Source organism: Scyliorhinus torazame, chromosome 5 (genome assembly GCF_047496885.1).
Source record: "Scyliorhinus torazame isolate Kashiwa2021f chromosome 5, sScyTor2.1, whole genome shotgun sequence".
Taxonomy (NCBI): domain Eukaryota; kingdom Metazoa; phylum Chordata; class Chondrichthyes; order Carcharhiniformes; family Scyliorhinidae; genus Scyliorhinus; species Scyliorhinus torazame.
Genome location: NC_092711.1, coordinates 71,200,743 through 71,222,445, shown reverse-complemented (window position 1 = coordinate 71,222,445; position 21,703 = coordinate 71,200,743). Strand labels below are relative to the sequence as shown.

Here is a 21,703-nt window from a genome sequence, read left to right as displayed (position 1 = left end):
TCAAGGGAGCAGGTGGGTCTCATGGACAAGGTGAGCTCTGAGAGGGAAGGAGATAGAGAAACTGGAGAAAGATGTAGTTCAGGGCTCAGACTGAGGAAATGTAGAAATAGTTTGGCCTGGTGGGTTAGTGGGAGGGAAGCAGCAGAGGCAGCTGATCAGATTGTCTCAACCTTGGTGACAAAGAAACTCCATGAGCTCCTCACACTTGTTGTTGGAGGTGAGGATGGAGGAGACGGGGGAGAGGGAGAACACTCCAAAAAGAACTAAGTTGTGTTTGAGACTCAACACACTGTGTTTAGCACAAAACTGATTTATTTGACCATTATCTACAATATTAGTGAAGATATATGGGCTGGAGTTTACTAACATCAGCAGAAACAGACCCTAATAAACATGGTTCAGTGTGGATATGATTAATCACAAAATCCAATCACTGTTGTTCATTGTGAACATGCTGGTGTTTGCACAGGGTGGATGAGGTAGTAAATCCCTTCCCACACTCTGGGCAGGCGAACGGTCTCTCCCCAGTGTGAACTTGCTGGTGTCGCAGCAGTGTGGATGACTGAGTGAATCCCCTCCCACATTTGGAGCAGGTGAATGGCCTCTCCCCAGTGTGAATTCTCTGGTGCGCAGTGAGTTGTTCTGGTCCCCTGAAACCTGTCTCGCAGTAAGAGCACTTGAATGGTCTCTCGTCAGTGTGAACGCGTTGATGGCGGATCAGTTCCCCAGAACTTTTGTAGCACTTCTCGCAGTCTAGACATTTAAATGGTCTCTCAGTGGTGTGAACACGTTGATGATACATCAGTTGCCGATGACTTTTATAGCACTTTACACAGTCCGAGCATTTAAAAGGTCTCTCATCAGTGTGAACACTCTGGTGTTTCAGCAGGGTGGATAAATCAGTGAATCTCTTCCCACACTCTGAGCAAGGGAATGGTCTCTCCCCAGTGTGGACTCGCTGGTGCGTCAGCAGTGCAGATGACTGAGTGAATCGCTTCAAACACTCTGAGCAGGTGAATGGTCTTTCCCCAGTGTGAATTCGTAGGTGCACAGTGAGTTCTTCTGATCGCCTGAACCCAGACCCACAGTGAGAGCACTTGAACGGTCTCTCATCAGTGTGAACAATTTGATGACGCATTAGGTCCAGGGAACTTTTATAGTACTGCCCACAGTCTGGGCATTTGAAAGGTCTCTCCTCGGTGTGAATTCGCTGGTGTTTCAGCAGGTTGGATGACTGAGCGAATCCCTTCCCACACTTGGAGCAGGTGAATGGCCTCTCCCCAGTGTGAACTCGCTGGTGCGTCAGCAGCCCTGATGTGCGAGTGAATCCCTTCCCACACTCGGGGCAGATGAATGGTTTCTCCCCACTATGAACTCGCTGGTGTCTCAGCAGCTGGGAGGATTGAGTGAATCCCTTCCCACACAGTGGACAGGTGAATGTTCTCTCCACAGTGTGAACCCACTGGTGTTGCAGCAGGTTGGATGATCGAGCGAATCCCTTCCCACACGCAAAACAGGTGAACGGCCTCTCCCCAGTGTGACTGCGTCGATGAGATTCCAACTCAGATGGGGATCTAAATTCCTCCTCACAGTCTCCACATTTCCAGGGTTTCTCCTCAGTGTGAATGTTGCCGTTTTCTTCCATGTTAAAAATTCATCGATATTCAGTTTACAACTAAATGGGGAACTGCGTCCGATTATGACATGGTTTGCTTTGTGTTTCTTGATTGCAAATCCTCCCTTTCGAGTATTCTGTGAAATTGATTTGAAACAGAAAATAGGGAGTGAGAAAAAACCCACTAAAACACAAAGGCAGGTTCTGAAATTGAGCTGAATGAATCTGGTCATTTGTGGCACTCGGAAAACAATGACCAGGAAAGCTGCTGGATTTTTGCAGAAAACCAACTGGTTCATTCATGTCTTTCAGTGAAGGGAACTTGCCACCGTTGTGGACCGAGACAAGACTCTGCCCTCTGTAACAACATAATAGGAGAAGTAGAACACTTGGCCCGTCGAGCCTGCTCCACCATCCAGCACAATCATGGCTGATCTTAATCTTCAACTCCACTTTCCCATCAGTTCCCCAGATCCTTTTGACTTCCCAAGAGACCAAAACAATAATAATCTGTACTATTGTCACAAGTAGTCTAATCCGCATTATAACACTGCAATGACGTTACTGTGAAAAGTCCCTCGTCGCCACATGAAATGAAATGAATGAAAATGAAAATCGCTTATTGTCACAAGTAGGCTTCAAATGAAGTTACTGTGAAAAGCCCGGTGCCTGTTGGAGTACAGAGAGGGAGAATTCACAATGTTCCCCGAACAGCACGTATTTGGAACTTGTGGGAGGAAACCCACGCCGACACAGGGAGAACAAGCGTGAATCGAACGTGGGACCATGGCGCTGTGAAGCAACAGTGCTAACCACTGTGCTAACATGCCGCCCTCAATTCCCTCCATCTCAGCCTTAAATATATTCAATGATAGTACACCCACAACCCTATGGGGTAGAGAATTTTGTGATAAGAGAAGCAGCGAGGGGAAGTGAGAGACACAGAGCGAGAATGGGAGCAGAGGGACAGGAAAAGGTGTGGGAGACACAGAGCGATGGAGAAGTATTTTATAAACCTACAACTGAAGTACAATTTCCCAAACCCTAAAACTGCACCTCCTAGATGGACCAGGTCATCTTCGTGACTTGCCTGACTGTATTGGATTTCCTCTATTTGAATATGGGGCAGAGCGAGATCTTTGCCTTCAGTCCCCAGTACAAACTCCTTAGCCACTGACTCCAGCCCTCTCCCTGGGAATTGGCTGAAGTAAACTATTTATTAATTCCCAAACCGAGATTCTGAGCACACATTCACATCACCAACAGGGCCGCCTATTCCCACGATAGCAAGATTGACCGACTCCACCCTGGTCTCATGGGCGGATCCTATTGGCCCCAATAAAGATGGCGGCCGTGCATGCGCTCTGCTGCCCAGTGCCCCCCATAAAGATGGCCCCAACTTCGTCTATTGAACAAGATGGCGGCTGCATAATCGGTCCAAACACGGGACCTCGAGCTTTTCATTTGTGGTATAAGGCCTCCATCCAGTTTTATTAAAGCTTCCCTTCCTGCCCCAGGTGTTTATGAAGCCTCCCCTCTCGCCCACCGCCTCCATTTAACCTCACTCGCCTGCTGTCTCCAATCACTTTCTGCTCTTCCTGCGACTCCAACATCAACCCATCCGACCACTGCCAACACCCGCACTGCGCACGCTCCAGCATGAGCGGTAGTGCGCCTGCGCAATGAACGCCCGTAGTGAAGTTCGGGCATATTCACCCTCTCAGTGCATGCTGGGTAATCAAATCGCCATTACGACGAGATATTGTTGAATACAAATTCATCTTTCGTGGTCCGATTATAATTTGAACCACAGATGTAAAACGCTTAAGTCCGCATCATGAATGGTGGGGGATCTGCTCCATAGAATACAGAGAAGGAGAGGGTTGGCGTAGTTATTGTGGTAGATGTTGTTGCCAGCAACATCGGTAGCATACAGCAAGAGGTTCTCCTCTGGGAGCATGAGCATCTTAGATTGGAATTAAATAGCGAACAAAAAAGTAATACCCTCCAAATTTAACGAACAAAGACAAGGCAATAGTCAAAGTAGCAATACAGGCAATGATAACCAGAGTTATCAGATATGTACAAATATAATGATGCAACAAAGGGTCAAAGTAGGGAACAGGATAGAAAGAGATGTAAATGCTCTCCATCTGAATACACCAGTATTTGTAATAAGATAGATGAACTGATGGCAGAGATAGAAATAAATGTGCATGGTATCGCAGCCAATACAGGGATGTGTTTGCAAAGTTGCTGAGGCTGGAAACTGAATATTGCGGGGTAGTTGACTTCACAGAGGATAGGACGAGATGAAAGGGTATGTTCTGTTGATCACATTTGAGATCAACACAGTCGTGATAAATTATCCTGGCTCAGAAGATGAAGATGTGAAAATGAAATGAAATGAAAATCACTTATTGTCACAAGTGGGCTTCAATGTAGTTACTGTGAAAAGCCCCTAGTCGCCACATTCCGGCACCTGTTCGGGGAGGCTGGTACGGGAACTGAACCATGCTGCTGGCCTGCATTGGTCTGCTTTCAAAGCCAGCGATTTAGCCCTGTGCTAACCAGCCCTTGATTAGATGTAGAATTACATCTCAGATGTAGAATTAGCTTGTCTGGAGATAAGCAAAATAAGCGTAGTAAGTCACGGTTGTACTTAGTAGTTTAAATGTCACCTAACAGAAGCAGCCTGGTCGATTTATAATTGCTGCAGAAATAATAGGGACTTGTGAGAAAGGTAATCGTAGGTATTTATAACCTGGATATGAATTGGATAATGTGAAATGGCAGGGGTAGGATTCAAGATGGCTGCCTTGTGTATACCCAGGACAGTTTAAGTGAAAGGTGGTGGCATGGTAACACAGTGGTTAGCACTGCTGCTTCACAGCACCAGGGTCCCAGGTTAGATTCCTGGCTTGGGTCATTGTCTGTGCGGAGTCTACACGTTATCCCCGTGTCTGCGTGGATTTCCTCCGGGCGCTCCAGCTTTCTCCCACAAGTCCCATAGATGCTTGTTAGGTGAATTCTCCCTCAGTGTACCCGAACTGGCGCCGGAGTGTGGCAACTAGGGGATTTTCACAGTAACTTCATTCCAGTGTAATGTAAGCCTACTTATGACACTAATAAAGTTCATTATTATTTAATTTTTATTTATTCAAGGGATGTGCATTAACGGGCTCGGCCAACATTTATCACTCATCCCTACGTGACCTCAAGAAGTTGGTGGTGAGCTTCCTTCTTGAACCCCTGAAGTACCTGAAGTGTTGGTACACACACAGTACTCTTAGGGAGGGAGTTCCAGTGACAGTGAAGGAATGGTAATATATTTCCAAGTTAGGATGGTGAGTGATTTGGAGGTGAACTTCCAGGTGATGGTGTTTTCATATATCTGTTGTCTTTGTCCTACTGGATGGTCGTGGTTGGGAGTTTGGAAGGTGTTGTGTAAGGAGCTTTGGTGAGTTTCACCAGTGCATATTGTAGATGTTACACACCATTGCCACTGTTTGTTAGTAGTGGAAGGAGTGAATGTTGTGGATGGGGTACCAATCAAGTGGGCTGCTTTGTCCTGGATGGTGTCAAGCTTCTTGCCTGTTGTTGGGAGCTCCACTCAGGCAAAGGCAGAGTATTGCATTACACTTATGGGCAGCATGGTGGTTGGCACTGTTCAGAGGTGGTAATGCCATTGAATGTCAAGGGGAATTGGTTAGATTCTCTCTTGTTGGAAATGGCCATTGCCTGGCACTTGACTGGCTTGAATGTTACTTGCCACTTATCAACCCAAGTCTGGATATTGTCCAGGTCTTGTTGCATTTGGAAATGAACTGCTTGAGTATCTGAGGAGTTGTGAATGGCACTGAACATTGTGCAGTGATCCCCAAGATAAATAAGTTTATTCAAAGATAAAGGTTTACTGAACAACTTTGAGATATTGACCTTCACAACGTCATGCAGGTGACCAATCTGTAGAAGCCTAACCCTCTCAGGCTCCTTCTCTGACAGCAATTTCTGTGGAACGTAGCCTCGGTAGTCTTTAGCACTTGGCTAACAAGACCTTTGGAACCTCTATTTTATCCTCCAAAGTGACCATGAGCTCACCATAAGACATAGGAGCAGAATTAGGCAACTCAGCCCATCGAGTCTGCTCCACCATTCAATTATGTCTGATATTTTTCTCATCCCCATTCTCCTGCCTTCTCTCCATACCCCTGATCCCCTTGTTAATCAAGAACCTATCTATCTCTGTCTTAAACACACTCAGTGATTTGACCTCCATAGCTTTCTGCGGCATTGAGTTCCACAGATTCACCACCCTCGGGCTGAAGAAATTCCTCCTCATCTTTGTTTTAAAGGATCGTCCCTTTAGTCGGAGATGGTGTCCACTGGTTCTAGTTTTTCCTACAAGTGGAAACATCCTCACCACGTCCATTCTATCCAGGCCTCGCAGTACCCTCGAAGTTTCAATAAGATCCCCTCTCATCCTTCGAAACTCCAACGAGTACAGACCCAGAGTCCTCAACCGTTCCTCATACAAGAAGCTCTTCATTCCAGGGATCATTCTTGTGAACCTTTTCTGGACACTTTCCAAGGCCAGCACATCCGTCCTTAGACATGGGCCCAAAACTGCTCATAATACTCAAAATGGGGTCTGATCAGATCTTATACAGACTGAGAAGTACATCCCTGGTCTTGTATTCTTTCCTCTTGACATGAATGCTAACATTGCATTTGCCTTCTTTTTTTTTAATTAAATATTTTATTGAAAATTTTTGGTCAACCAACAGAGTACATTGTGCATCCTTTACACAATATTATAACAACACAAATAACAATGACCTATTTTATAAACAAAAAATGAATAAATAATAAATAACAAAAATGAAAACTAGCCCTAATTGGCAACTGCCTTGTCACAAGTAACACTCTCCAAAAATATAATTTAACAGTCCAATATATAATTATCTGTAGCAACGACCTATACATACTATACAGTATATATTAACAACCCTGAGAGTCCTTCTGGTTCCTCCTCCCCCCCCCCCTCCCCGCCCCCCCCCCCCCCCCACCCACCCACCCCCCCCCCCTCCCCCCCGATCCTGGGCTGCTGCTGCTGCCTTCTTTTTCCCATTCCGTCTATCTTTCTGCGAGGTATTCGACGAACGGTTGCCACCGCCTGGTGAACCCTTGAGCCGACCCCCTTAGGACGAACTTAATCCGCTCTAGCTTTATAAACCCCGCCATGTCATTTATCCAGGTCTCCACCCCCGGGGGCTTGGCTTCTTTCCACATTAGCAATATCCTGCGCCGGGCTACTAGGGACGCAAAGGCCAAAACATCGGCCTCTCTCGCCTCCTGCACTCCTGGCTCTTGTGGAACCCCAAATATAGCCAACCCCCAGCTTGGTTCGACCCGGACTCCTACTACTTTTGAAAGCACCTTTGTCACCCCCATCCAAAAACCCTGTAGTGCCAGGCATGACCAAAACATATGGGTATGATTCGCTGGGCTTCTCGAGCACCTCGCACACCTATCCTCCACCCCAAAAAATTTACTGAGCCGTGCTCCAGTCATATGCGCCCTGTGTAATACCTTAAACTGAATCAGGCTTAGCCTGGCACACGAGGACGACGAGTTTACCCTGCTTAGGGCATCTGCCCACAGCCCCTCCTCGATCTCCTCCCCCAGCTCTTCTTCCCATTTCCCTTTTAGTTCATCTACGATAGTCTCCCCTTCGTCCCTCATTTCCCTATATATATCTGACACCTTACCATCCCCCACCCATGTCTTTGAGATCACTCTGTCCTGCACCTCTTGTGTCGGGAGCTGCGGGAATTCCCTCACCAGTTGCCTCGCAAAAGCCCTCAGTTGCATATACCTGAATGCATTCCCTTGGGGCAACCCATATTTCTCGGTCAGCGCTCCCAGACTCGCGAACTTCCCATCCACAAACAGATCTTTCAGTTGCGTTATTCCTGCTCTTTGCCACATTCCATATCCCCCATCCATTCCCCCCGGGGCAAACCTATGGTTGTTTCTTATCGGGGACCCCCCCAAGGCTCCAGTCTTTCCCCTATGCCGTCTCCACTGTCCCCAAATCTTCAGTGTAGCCACCACCACCGGGCTTGTGGTGTAGTTCCTCGGTGAGAACGGCAATGGGGCTGTCACCATAGCCTGTAGGCTAGTCCCCCTACAGGACGCCCTCTCTAATCTCTTCCACGCCGCTCCCTCCTCCTCTCCCATCCACTTACTCACCATTGAAATATTAGCGGCCCAATAATACTCACTTAGGCTCGGTAGTGCCAGCACCCCCCCTATCCCTGCTACGCTGTAAGAATCCCTTCCTCACTCTCGGGGTCTTCCCGGCCCATACAAAACCCATGATGCTCTTTTCAATCCTTTTTAAAAAAGCCTTCGTGATCACCACCGGGAGGCACTGAAACACAAAGAGGAATCTCGGGAGGACCACCATCTTAACCGCCTGCACCCTCCCTGCCATTGACAGGGATACCATATCCCATCTCTTGAAATCCTCCTCCATCTGTTTCACCAACCGCGTTAAATTTAACCTATGCAATGTGCCCCAATTCTTAGCTATCTGGATCCCCAGGTAATGAAAGTCCCTTGTTACCTTCCTCAACGGTAGGTCCTCTATTTCTCTACTCTGCTCCCCTGGATGCACCACAGACAACTCACTTTTCCCCATGTTCAATTTATACCCTGAAAAATCCCCATACTCCCCAAGTATCCGCATTATTTCTGGCATCCCCTCCGCCGGGTCCGCCACGTATAGTAGCAAATCGTCTGCATACAAAGATACCCGGTGCTCTTCTCCTCCCCTAAGTACTCCCCTCCACTTCTTGGAACCCCTCAACGCTATCGCCAGGGGCTCAATCGCCAGTGCAAACAATAATGGGGACAGAGGGCATCCCTGCCTTGTCCCTCTATGGAGCCGAAAATATGCAGATCCCCGTCCATTCGTGACCACGCTCGCCACTGGGGCCCTATACAACAGCTGCACCCATCTAACATACCCCTCTCCAAAACCAAATCTCCTCAACACCTCCCACAAATAATCCCACTCCACTCTATCAAATGCTTTCTCGGCATCCATCGCCACTACTATCTCCGTTTCTCCCTCTGGTGGGGCCATCATCATTACCCCTAACAACCTCCGTATATTCGTGTTCAGCTGTCTCCCCTTCACAAACCCAGTTTGGTCCTCGTGGACCACCCCCGGGACACATTCCTCTATTCTCATTGCCATTACCTTGGCCAGGACCTTGGCATCTACATTTAGGAGGCAAATAGGTCTATAGGACCCGCATTGTAGCGGGTCCTTTTCCTTCTTTAAGAGAAGCGATATCGTTGCTTCAGACATAGTTGGGGGCAGCTGTCCCCTTTCCTTTGCCTCATTAAAGGTCCTCGTCAGTACCGGGGCGAGCAAGTCCACATATTTTCCATAGAATTCGACTGGGAATCCATCCGGTCCCGGGGCCTTTCCCGCCTGCATGCTCCTAATTCCTTTCACCACTTCTTCTACCTCGATCTGTGCTCCCAGTCCCACCCTTTCCTGCTCTTCCACCTTGGGAAATTCCAGCCGATTCAAGAAGCCCATCATTCTCTCCCTCCCATCCGCGGGTTGAGCTTCATATAATTTTTTATAAAATGTCTTGAACACTCCATTCACTCTCTCCGCTCCCCGCTCCATCTCTCCTTCCTCATCCCTCACTCCCCCTATTTCCCTCGCTGCTCCCCTTTTCCTCAATTGGTGTGCCAGCAACCTGCTCGCCTTCTCCCCATATTCGTACTGTACACCCTGTGCCTTCCTCCATTGTGCCTCTGCAGTGCCTGTAGTCAGCAAGTCAAATTCTACATGTAGCCTTTGCCTTTCCCTGTACAGTCCCTCCTCCGGTGCTTCCGCATATTGTCTGTCCAGCCTCAAACGTTCTTGCAGCAACCGCTCCCGTTCCTTACTCTCCTGCTTCCCTTTATGTGCCCTTATTGATATCAGCTCCCCTCTAACCACCGCCTTCAACGCCTCCCAGACCACTCCCACCTGGACCTCCCCATTATCATTGAGTTCCAAGTACTTTTCAATGCACCCCCTCACCCTTAGACACACAGCCTCATCTGCCATTAGTCCCATGTCCATTCTCCAGGGTGGGCGCCCTCCTGTTTCCTCCCCTATCTCCAAGTCCACCCAGTGTGGAGCACGATCTGAAATGGCTATAGCCGTATACTCCGTTCCCCTCACCTTCGGGATCAATGCCCTACCTAGCACAAAAAAGTCTATTCGCGAGTAGACTTTATGGACATAGGAGAAAAACGAGAACTCCTTACTCCTAGGTCTGCTAAATCTCCACGGGTCTACACCTCCCATCTGCTCCATAAAATCTTTAAGTACCTTGGCTGCTGCCGGCCTCCTTCCAGTCTTGGACTTCGACCTATCCAGCCCTGGTTCCAACACCGTATTAAAATCTCCCCCCATTATCAGCTTTCCCATCTCTAGGTCCGGAATGCGTCCTAGCATCCGCCTCATAACATTGGCATCATCCCAGTTCGGGGCATATACGTTTACCAAAACCACCGTCTCCCCCTGTAGTTTGCCACTCACCATCACGTATCTGCCCCCGTTATCCGCCACTATAGTCTTTGCCTCGAACATTACCCGCTTCCCCACTAATATAGCCACCCCCCTGTTTTTCGCATCTAGCCCCGAATGGAACACCTGCCCCACCCATCCTTTGCGTAGCCTAACCTGGTCTATCAGTTTCAGGTGCGTTTCCTGTAACATAACCACATCTGCCTTAAGTTTCTTAAGGTGTGCGAGTACCCGTGCCCTCTTTATCGGCCCGTTCAGCCCTCTCACGTTCCACGTGATCAGCCGAGTTGGGGGGCTTCCTACCCCCCCCCCCCCCCCTTGTCGATTAGCCATCACCTTTTTCCAGCTCCTCACCCGGTTCCCACGCAGCTGTATCTCCCCCAGGCGGTGCCCCCCCGCCCATCCTCTCCCATACCAGCTCCCCCCTCTCCCCAGCAGCAGCAACCCAGTAATTCCCCCCTCCCACCCCCCCGCTAGATCCCCCGCTAGCGTAATTACTCCCCCCATGTTGCTCCCAGAAGTCAGCAAACTCTGGCTGACCTCGGCTTCCCCCCGTGACCTCGGCTCGCACCGTGCGACGCCCCCTCCTTCCTGCTTCTCTATTCCCGCCATGATTATCATAGCGCGGGAACCAAGCCCGCGCTTCTCCCTTGGCCCCGCCCCCAATGGCCAACGCCCCATCTCCTCCACCTCCCCTCCTCCCCCCATCACCACCTGTGGGAGAGAGAAAAGTTACCACATCGCAGGATTAGTACATAAAACCCCTCTTTGCCCCCCATATTCGCCCCACCACTTTGTTCGAACGTTCTTTTTAATAACCCGCTCATTCCAGTTTTTCTTCCACAATAAAAGTCCACGCTTCATCCGCCGTCTCAAAGTATTGGTGCCTCCCTCGATATGTGACCCACAGTCTTGCCGGTTGCAGCATTCCAAATTTTATCTTCTTTTTATGAAGCACCGCCTTGGCCCGATTAAAGCTCGCCCTCCTTCTCGCCACCTCCGCACTCCAGTCTTGATAAACGCGGATCACCGCGTTCTCCCATTTACTGCTCCGAGTTTTCTTCGCCCATCTAAGGACCATTTCTCTCTCCTTAAAACGGAGGAATCTCACCACTATGGCTCTGGGAATTTCTCCTGCTCTCGGTCCTCGCGCCATCACTCGGTATGCTCCCTCCACCTCCAACGGACCCGCCGGGGCCTCCGCTCCCATTAACGAGTGCAGCATCGTGCTCACATATGCCCCGACGTCCGCTCCCTCCACACCTTCAGGAAGACCAAGAATCCTCAGATTGTTCCTCCTTGCGTTGTTTTCCAGTGCCTCCAACCTTTCCACACATAGTTTCTGATGTGCCTCCTGCGTCTCCGTCTTCACCACCAGGCCCTGTATATCGTCCTCATTCTCGGCTGCCTTTGCCTTCACGACCCGAAGCTCCCGCTCCTGGGTCTTTTGTTCCTCCTTTAGCCCTTCGATCGCCTGTAGTATCGGGGCCAACAGCTCTTTCTTCATTTCCTTTTTGATCTCTTCCACACAGCATTTCAAGAACTCTTGTTGTTCAGGGCCCCATGTTAAACTGCCACCTTCCGACGCCATCTTGGTTTTTGCTTGCCTTCCTTGCCGCTGTTCTAAAGGATCCACTGCAATCTGGCCACTCTCTCCTCCTTTTTCCATCCGTATCCAGGGGGGATTCCCTTTTGGTTTACCGCACAGTGTTTTTAGCCGTCAAAATTGCCGTTGGGGCTCCTATCAAGAGCCCAAAAGTCCGTTTCACAGGGAGCTGCCGAAACGTGCGACTCAGCTGGTCATCGCCGCACCCGGAAGTCCCTGCATTTGCCTTCTAACTGCCGACTGAACCTGCGCATTAACCTTAAGAGAATCCTGAATAAGGACTCCCAAGTCCCTTTGTGCTTCTGATTTCATAAGCATTTTCCCATTTAAAAAATAGTCTATTCCTAAATTCCTCCTTCCAAAGTGCATAACCTCACACTTTTCCACATTGTATTCCAGCTGCCACTTTTCGCTCACTCTCCTAGCCTATCCAAATCCTTCTGCAGCCCCCCTCAATACAACCTGTCCCTCTACAGATCTTATCATCTGCAAACAGTGCCTTCAGTTCCTTCTTCCAGATTATTAATGTACATTGTGAAAATTTGTGGTCCCAGCACAGACCCTCGGCTAACCACTAGTCACCGGTGGCCATCCTGAAAAAGACCCCTTTATCACCACTCTCTGCCTTCTGCCAGTCAGCCAATCCCCTATCTATGCCAGGATCTTACCCTTAACACCATGGGCTCTTAAACGTATTTAACAGTCTCCTATGCGACACATTGGCAAAGGCAAGAGTTGGGCTTGTTGCAACATGAAAATTGTTCAATTTGATCACTAGATTAATTTATGACTGGATGGTAATTACTTGTATCACCATCTCTCATTATCTTGGACAGGAATACAATTGAACTGTTTCATAATATCCCTTTATCTGATTCTGTACAAATCCTTATTCATACCGTTTCAAATGTTGAGGTTAATCAGAGTTGGAAGGTCTCTCTTGCCAGTACATTTATCCTCATTGCACATTCTTTACATACACAACAATTAGGCTTTTACATTTTTACAACAAATAAAAGTGAGCCTTTCACTATAACTACTGATTAGTTAATTGTAACTCAATGAAGGCTCACTTCTTACTCAAGCATTACAGACTGGTAGGTAATGAAAACAGTAATCGAGAAAAGAGTTGAAGCTTTTCATCTTCCACTCATTAGGACATTCGCAAGAATAGAAAATGTAAAGGGAACAACAATTTAAACTTCATGAGAAGAGAGTGTTGATTTGTTGATAAGTGGACTCTGATTGGTAGAGGTGTTGCCATGGGGAGGCGTTGCCGTGGAGAGACATTGCCATGGAGAGGCATTGCTATGGAGAGTGCACCAGTTAACTGATGAGACAAGCTTTGTTTAAATTCAAACCAGGCAGGTTGACTCTGATTGTATCAGGGCATTTCCTGTGGAATGAGCCATGTAAAATTGCCATCGACCCAGATGACCATAGGCTGCTTTCCCCTTTGAGGGGGAAGAGATGACTGGTGGTGATTTAACCTGAGGATCACCACATCCCAGACGAGGGGCAACGTTGAGAAGGAGGGGCCTTCCTGAATAACCTCAGCCGGTATCAGGATTGAACCCGCGCTGCTGGCCTTGCTCCACATCCCAAACCCGCAATCCAGCCAATGGAACACACCTGTCACTATTTTGTTCAGTTCAAGCAAGCATATGAGTTTCCAGCCTCTTCGGTCTGCATCGATCAGGGCTCTGTGTATTCACAGATGTAGCTTCTGGAACACAGATGTAGCTTCTAGAACCACTCTGAAAGCCCAAATGATAATCTTAAATTGGGTGCCAGCGTAATTCTTACAACAGTCAGAATTGCTTAACAAATATTATCCAATTGCGGATTACATCTAATGTAGCACAATGGGTTTTGGGTTTTGCAGCACTCAGCATAGCCGAATCAAGGTTCATTACTAATAACAATCTAATAATCTTTCTTATTGTCACAAATAGGCTTACATTTTTAAAATTCATTTTTATGGGATGTGGGCATCGTTGGTTAGGTCAGCATTTATTACCCATCCCTAGTTGCCCTTCAGAGAGTGGTAATGAGCTGCCTTCTTGAACCGCTGCAGTCCTTCAGGTGTAGGTACACCCACTGTGCTGTGAGGGAGGGAGCTTCAGGATTTTGCTCAGCGACAGTGAAAGAACGGGGACATATTTCCAATTTAGGGTGGTGAGTGACTTGGAGGGAACGTCCAGTTGGTGGGGTTCCCAGGTATCTGCTGCTCTTGTACTTCTAGATGGTAGGGGTTGTGGGTTTGGAAGGTGCTGCCGAAGGAACCTTGGTGAGTTACTGCAGTGATCTTGTCGAGGTACACAAGGTTGCTACTTTCTGTCGGTGGTGCAGGGTTTGAATTTTTGAGGAAGATGGAGCAATCAAGCGGAATGCTTTGTCCTGGATGGTGTCAAGCTTATTGAGTGCTGTTGGAGCTGCACTCATCCAGGCAAGTGGAGAGTATTCCATTACACTTACTTGTGCCTTGTAGATGGTAGACAGCCTTTGAGGGGTCAGGAGGTGAGTTACTTGCCATAGTTTTCCTAGCCTTTGACCTGCCCTGGTAGCCACAGTATTAATGTGGCTGGTCCAGTTCAATTTCTGTTTAACACTGCAATGAAGTTACTGTGAAAACTTAATTATCACCTTCATCATCAGTGACTTTATGTAGTTCAATCTATAGTTAATAAAGAAGAGTTACTAAATGTGAAACGGCTGAAAGAAATTGGAGATAAAATGGCTTCCTTGACCTTGTTACTTATAACAATGAATACAGTATGAACAAGATTGATTTTTAAAACTAAAAATGACTCCCCAGGCCTCCCTACATTTTCCCACATTGCAACAGTGACTCCACTTCAAAAGTACTCCATGGGCTGCAAAATGCTTTGGGAAGTCCTGCGGTCATGAGAGCTGTAATAGAAATGCATTTTTTTCAATTGGCCACAAATTTGTATATGGTACATTTACTCATTAATAAAGATTCATGTTTTGACTTCCGGTTGCGGCGATGACCAGCTAAGCCGCACGTTTCGGTGGCTCCAGCTCCAACGGACCTTTGGGCTCTTTTAAGAGCCCCAACGGGAAATTTTCGCACAACGAAACCCGGTGTGGGGTGAGTTAATAGGGAGTCCCCCCCAACGAAAGAAGAAAATATCGTCGGTGGCGGCTACATCGCGAGGAATCCTCGACGATAGGGACAGAAAGGAAAAAGAAGCAAGATGGCGGCGGAGAAAGCCCAGGCGACATGGGGGCCCGATCAAGACGAATTTTTAAGACGGTGTGTGGAGCTACTAAAGAAGGAGGTGCTGACCCCGATGCTACAGGCAATTGAGGGGCTTAAGGAGGCACAAAGGACCCAGGAGACAGAGCTCCGCATGGTGGAGCAGAAGGTGACGGATAATGAGGACGAGATCCTGGGCCTGGCGGTCAAAACACAGACGCACGAGGCGCTCCACAAAAAGTGCATTGAAAGGATTGAGGCCCTAGAAAACAGAGCACGAAGGAAGAACCTTCGGATCCTGGGTCTCCCTGAGGGAGTGGAAGGAGCGGACTGCGGGGCTTACGCGAGCACGATGCTAAGCTCGCTGATGGGAGCTGAGGCCCCTGCGGGCCCCTTAGAAGTGGAGGGGGCTCATCGGGTCCCGGCGAGGACAGCAAAGGCGGGAGAACCACCTAGGGCGACAATCGTGCGATTTCACCGCTTCAATGATAGAGAAGTAGTTCTGAGATGGGCCAAAAAGGTACGGAGTAGTAGATGGGAGAATGCAGTGGTACGGGTGTACCAGGATTGGAGTGCGGAGGTGGCGAGAAGGAGGGCGAGTTTTAATCGTGCCAAGGAGGTGTTACACAAGAAGAAGGTGAAGTTCGGGATGCTGCAGCCGGCGCGACTATGGGTTACGTACCAGGAGAGACATCACTACTTCGAAACGGCGGAAGAAGCATGGACCTTTATTAAAGATGAGAAAGTTTCAGTTTATGTTAATTGATTAGTTTATCATGTTGGTTAGTTACCTTTTATTAGACTGTGGTTAACATGCTACATGTACTGTTACATTTTTCTTTTTCTTTTTATGTTTGATTTGTAAAGGGAAAAAATTGTGATCGAAAGATTTCAATAAAATATATTTAAAAAAAAAAAAAATAAAGATTCATGTTTCAATTTTATAAAATGACCATGTCTTTGACACCATGTTAAATACTCTGAAAATCCAAACACACTTTCTCCTGAATTATTTGTTTGAAAACACAGTGAAGTTTTGTGATTTGGAATCCGCTGCCTGCATTGCGAGACTGTTTTCCAAAAGAAAGGAAATGAAAATTGCAGGGAAAAGGGATTAACTGGGTAGCTCTTTCAAACAGACAGCATGATCAAGATTGGCAGAGTGGCCACCTCCTAACCTCTTCGTTTTGTCTGCCACTCAAGTGAGTGGTAATGACCTGGAATACACTCCCCATGAGTGTGGGAGAAACAGAGATGATGGAATAATTTAGAAAGGACACTTGTGGAAAATACAGGGAAATGGGACTCACTGAATTGTTCTCGCGGAACCAGCAGGAACGTGATGGGCTGAATGAGTGGAAATGTGCATTCCCAGGCTCAAATAGTATCAGCCCCCTGGAAGCAAAGTCATGAAACCGGCCAGTCCAGCAGAAATAAACTCTCTGATCCTCTCTCTTCACCAACTGTCAGAAAGAACACGGTTCAGTCCTGAATGTGATTAACAGCAGAATCCAGCCAATGGAATCACTTGTGAACTCGCCGGTGTCTCAGCAGGTTGGATAATTGAGTGAATCCCTTCCCACACACTGAGCAGGTGAATGGCTTCTCCCCAGTGTGAACAAGTTGGTGTCTCTGTAGAGCAGATGGATCGCTGAATCCCTTCCCACATTTGGGGCAGGTGAATGGCCTCTCCCCGGTGTGAACGCGTTGGTGAACAATCAGGTTGCAAGACTGACTGAATCCCTTCCCACATGCAGAGCAGGTGAATGGCCTCTCTCCGGTGTGAACTCGCTGGTGTGTCTGCAGGTGTGCTGAATTCCTGAATGCCTTCCCACAGTCAGAGCAGGTGAATGGCCTCTCCCCAGTGTGAACCGGCTGGTGTGTCAGCAAGTGTGATGAATCCCTGAATCCCTTCCCACACTCAGAGCAGGTGAACGGCCTCTTCTTGGTGTGCACATGCTGATGTTTTCGCAGGGTGGATGAATCACTGAATCCCTTTCCACAGGCAGAGCAGGTAAACGGTCTCTCTCCAGTGTGAATGCGTCGATGGGTTTCAAGAGCAGACGGGAACAGAAATCCCTTCCCACAGTCCTTACATTTCCACAGTTTCTCCATCATGTGGGTGTCCTTGTGTCTCTCCAGGTTTGACAGTCAGTTACAGCATTGTCCACACATGGAACATGTGTATGGTTTCTCCTCGCTGTGAATGGTGTGATGTTTCTTCAGGCTGTGTAACTGGTTAAAGTTCTTTCCACAGTCAGTTCACTGGAACACTCTCGTTCGAGCGTGTGTGTGTCTCGGTGCTTTTCCAGTCACTGATGATTAAAATCTTTTGACACAGAAACATTTTGCACTCTAGATTCAAAATCTGATGATATTCAGCTCTCAATGAATCGATTGGCTGTGTCAGATCGCAGCATGACATTTGTTTTTAGATTTGTGTCTGAAAATCCTTCCCTTCTGATATCCTGTAAAAATAGTTTTTCCAAAAGTCATCACTGTAAATCCAGGATAAAAATTCAGAACAGATAATTTTAGTTTCTATGGAAAATTCTTTCCTTTCTTTCCCCCCAAAAGTTGTAAATCACCGTCTCACACACTCTCTGTTCATTCTCACTCTGCTGTGCCTGATATACACACTTCCAATTCTCAAGGTGCCATTTATCTAGATTCATGCTCACTACTTCCTTTTCAGCACACAGAGATCTGAAAATCTTCATGCAAGTAGTTGGTCTAAATTTATAAGTGCATTTTAGTGGGCTCAAGAATGTGTGAGATATTACTTCATTAGATACACAGAGGTGGTTTGAAGGTAACATTTATTTTGGCAGTGAGTGATCATTATATGGAACTCACCATCTCCAAGGATGGTGGAAGAGGAGTTGATCAAAAATTTCAAAATGGATATTCAAGGAAATAAACCTACAGATGAATGAGGATATAGAGGGGGAATGGGACTGATGAGATTTTCTGCACAGAGTCAGCATGGACTTGAGGGGCTGAATGGACTCCTTCTCTACTGTACTAACTGGCTGGAAATATGTAATGTAGCTTTGGTACTATCTTACAGAACAGAAATAATTATAAATTAACTTTACTGCATAGCCATAAATAATAAATTTAATATGTACCATACAAGAACTAGACATATTAATGTTGCTACAATCTCCGTAGGGACCAATAACCTGAAAATAAACACATTTCCAGAGAACCCCAACTGTCCAAAGATTCACCAGGTTAGGTAGATTGGCTGTGTGAAAAATACTCCTTCAGTGTCCAAAGATTTGCAGGTTAGGTGGATTGGCCATGCTATAATTGATCTTGGTGTGAAAAAACGTGCATGTTAGGTGGATTGGCCATGTTACAATTACCCCTTGGTGTCCAAGGATATAATAATAATAGCTTGTCACAAGTAGGCTTCAATGAAGTTATTGTGAAAAGCCCGTAGTCGCCACATTCCTGCACCTGTTCGGGGGGGGGCCAGTACAGGAATTGAACCTGCGCTGCTGGCATTGTTTTGCATTACAAGCCAGCTACTTAGCCCACTGTGCTAATGCAGGCTAACTGAGGTTACAGGGATAAGGCCCAAGTAGGGTACTCTTTCAGAGGGTGAGTGCAGACTCGATAGGTCGAATGGCCTCCATCTCCACTGTTGGACTTCCATGGATTAAATTGCAGGATAAGGTTTCACTTTTTTAAAAAAATCAAACAAATAATAAACCAAATAAATAAAACCGGCCTCCCCGAACAGCCGCTGGAATGTGGCAACCAGGGGCTTTTCACAGTAACTTCATTGAAGCCTACTTGTGACAATAAGCAAAGGGCAGCACAATAGCACAATTGCGTCACAGTTCCAGGGTCCCAGGTTCGATTCCGGCTTGGGTCACTGTCTGTGCGGAGTCTGTACATCCTCCCCGTGTGTGCGTGGGTTTCCTCCGGGGCTCCGGTTTCCTCCCACAGTCCAAAGATGTGCAGGTTAGGTGGATTGGCCATGATAAATTGCCCTTAGTGTCCAAAATTGCCCTTAGTGTTGGGTGGGGTTACTGGGTTATGGGGATAGGGTGGAGGTGTTAACCTTGGGTAGGGTGCTCTTTCCAAGAGCCAGTGCAGACTCGATGGGCTGAATGGCTTCCTTCTGCACTGTAAATTCTATGATAAATTCTATGAAACTTTATCAATGTCACAAGTAGACTTACACTGACACTGCAATGAAGTTGCTGTGAAAATCTCCCCAGTCACCACACTCCAGTGTCTGTTCGGGTACAGAGGGAGAACTCAGGATGTCCAATTCACCTAACAAGCACATTTTTGGGACTTGTGGGAGGAAACCGGAGGACCTGGAGGAAACCTATGCAGACATGGGAAGAAAGTGCTGACTCTGCACAGACAGTGACCCAAGCCGGGAATCGAATCCAGATCCCTGGCGCTGTGAAGCAGCAGTGTTAACGTGCTGCCCATGTGAATCAACAAAAATGAATCATGTATTAATCATACCGGCACCAATGAAGAACCAGGCAATGTGCCTCAATGACTACCGACCAGTGGCCCTGACTTCAGTCGTAATGAAGTGCTTCGAGAGGTTGATTATGAAGCGCATCACTTCCATACTCCCAGAACGCCTTGATCCACTGCAATTCGCATACCGCTGCAACCGGTCCACATCAGAAACCATTTCCCTGGCCCTACACTCATCCCTAGAGCATCTCGAAAACAAGGACTCTTACATTAGACTCCTATTTATTGACTACAGCTCCGCCTTCAACACCATAATCCCAGCCAAGCTCATATCAAAGCTCCAAAACCTAGGACTTGGCTCCCCACTCTGCAACTGGATCCTCGATTTTCTGACCAACAGACGACAATCAGTAAGAATGAACAACAACACCTCCTCCACAATAGTCCTCAACACTGGCGCCCCGCAAGGCTGCGTACTTAGCCCCCTACTCTACTCCCTGTACACACACAACTGCGTGGCAAAACTTGGTTCCAACTCCATCTACAAGTTTGCTGACGATACGACCATAGTGGGCCGGATCTCGAATAACGATGAGTCCGAATACAGGAGGGAGATAGAGAACCTAGTGGAGTGGTGTAGCGACAACAATCTCCCCCTCAATGCCAGCAAAACTAAAGAGCTGGTAATTGACTTCAGGAAGCAAAGTACTGTACACCCCTGTCAGCATCAACAGGTGGAGATGGAGATGGTTAGCAGTTTCAAGTTAGCAGAGATGGTTAGATGGAGGTGGAGGTGGAGATGGTTAGCAGTTTCAAATTCTTAGGGGTGCACATCTCCAAAAATCTGTCCTGGTCCACCCACGTCGACGCTACCACCAAGAAAGCACAACAGCACCTATACTTCCTCAGGAAACAAAGGAAATTCGGCATGTCCACATTGACTCTTACCAACTTTTACAGATGCACCATAGAAAGCATCCTATCAGGCTGCATCACAGCCTGGTATGGCAACTGCTCAGCCCAGGACCGCAAGAAACTTCAGAAAGTCGTGAACACCGCCCAGTCCATCACATGAACCTGCCTCCCATCCATTGACTCCATCTACACCTCCCGCTGCCTGGAGAAAGCGGGCAGTATAATCAAAGATCCCTCCCATCCGGCTTACCCACTCTTCCAACTTCTTCCATCGGGCAGGAGATACAGAAGTCTGAGAACAAGCACGAACAGACTCAAAAACAGCTTCTTCCCCACTGTCACCAGACTCCTAAATGACCCTCTTATGGACTTATTTCATTAACACTACACCCTGTATGCTTCATCCGATGCCATTGCTTTTGTAGTTACATTGTATATGTTGTGTTGCCCTATTATGTATTTTCTTTTATTCCCTTTTCTTCTCATGTACTTAATGATCTGTTGAGCTGCTCGCAGAAAAATACTTTTCACTGTACCTCGGTACACGTGACAAACAAATCCAATCCAATCCAATCCAAACAATATTTGAATACAAAGGGATCAGGGCTTATGGGGAGAGGCCAGGAGAATGGGAATGAGAAATTTATCAGCCATTATTGAATGATGGAGCAACTTGATGGACCAAATGGTCTAATATTGCTCCTATATCTAATGGTCTTATGAATAGCCAGGATAAATTTGACTTTAAATATCTCAGACAATAAAAACAGGTTCCACAAAATCACAGCATTTTCCCCTCAGCAGATTTGTCTCTAATTCCAGTTCCAGAATCCCACAACTCTGTATTTCCCAGAGGGAGAATGAAAGTATTTTACTCACAGATGTTGAACAGAGGCGGACGCTTTAGCCTGTGTGTGAAGCTAAAAAAACAATGCTGTGCTGTTTCAAATCAAGCTGCAGGACTGCAAAGAAAATGATGGGAAGACATTTTGCAAAGTCCCCTCCCCCACTCCCTCAGCTGTAGGCCAGCGCGCAAGCGCAGAACGCGCTACTGTCCGGAGCAGGCGCAGTGCTCCCGATGTCGTATTGGACCAGCCAGCCGCTGTGGAGATTGGAAGGGGGGTGGGGGAGGTCAGTGAGCAGCTGCTCGCTCTGGCCGGAAACCAGGAGGTGTTGGGGAAATGGGGGAAACAGAGGGTGGGGACGGGGAGCCTGTGGCCGCGCGCCTGTGGACGTCACCGCGGAGCAGAGTGATTCCTATTGGACGATTCCGGCAGAGTCCTT

General features: G+C 47.5%; 1 protein-coding gene across 2 annotated transcripts; it reads right to left on the bottom strand.

Annotated features, from left to right (window-relative positions):
* Positions 1-294: 294 nt before the first annotated feature.
* On the bottom strand, positions 295-21,657 carry LOC140418337 (uncharacterized). 2 transcript variants are annotated; one of them, XM_072501792.1, is made up of 2 exons: positions 21,299-21,657; positions 295-1,752 (listed from the first exon to the last, which is right to left on the bottom strand). In XM_072501792.1, the coding sequence occupies exon 2, from the start codon at positions 1,643-1,645 to the stop codon at positions 431-433; it is 1,215 nt and encodes a 404-aa protein (XP_072357893.1). In that variant the 5' UTR covers positions 1,646-1,752; positions 21,299-21,657; the 3' UTR covers positions 295-430. The 2 variants fall into 2 exon arrangements, 1 of the variants encoding a protein (XP_072357893.1); XR_011944943.1 differs by lacking the exon at positions 295-1,752 and adding an exon at positions 15,762-17,517.
* Between the last annotated feature and the right edge of the window lie 46 nt (positions 21,658-21,703).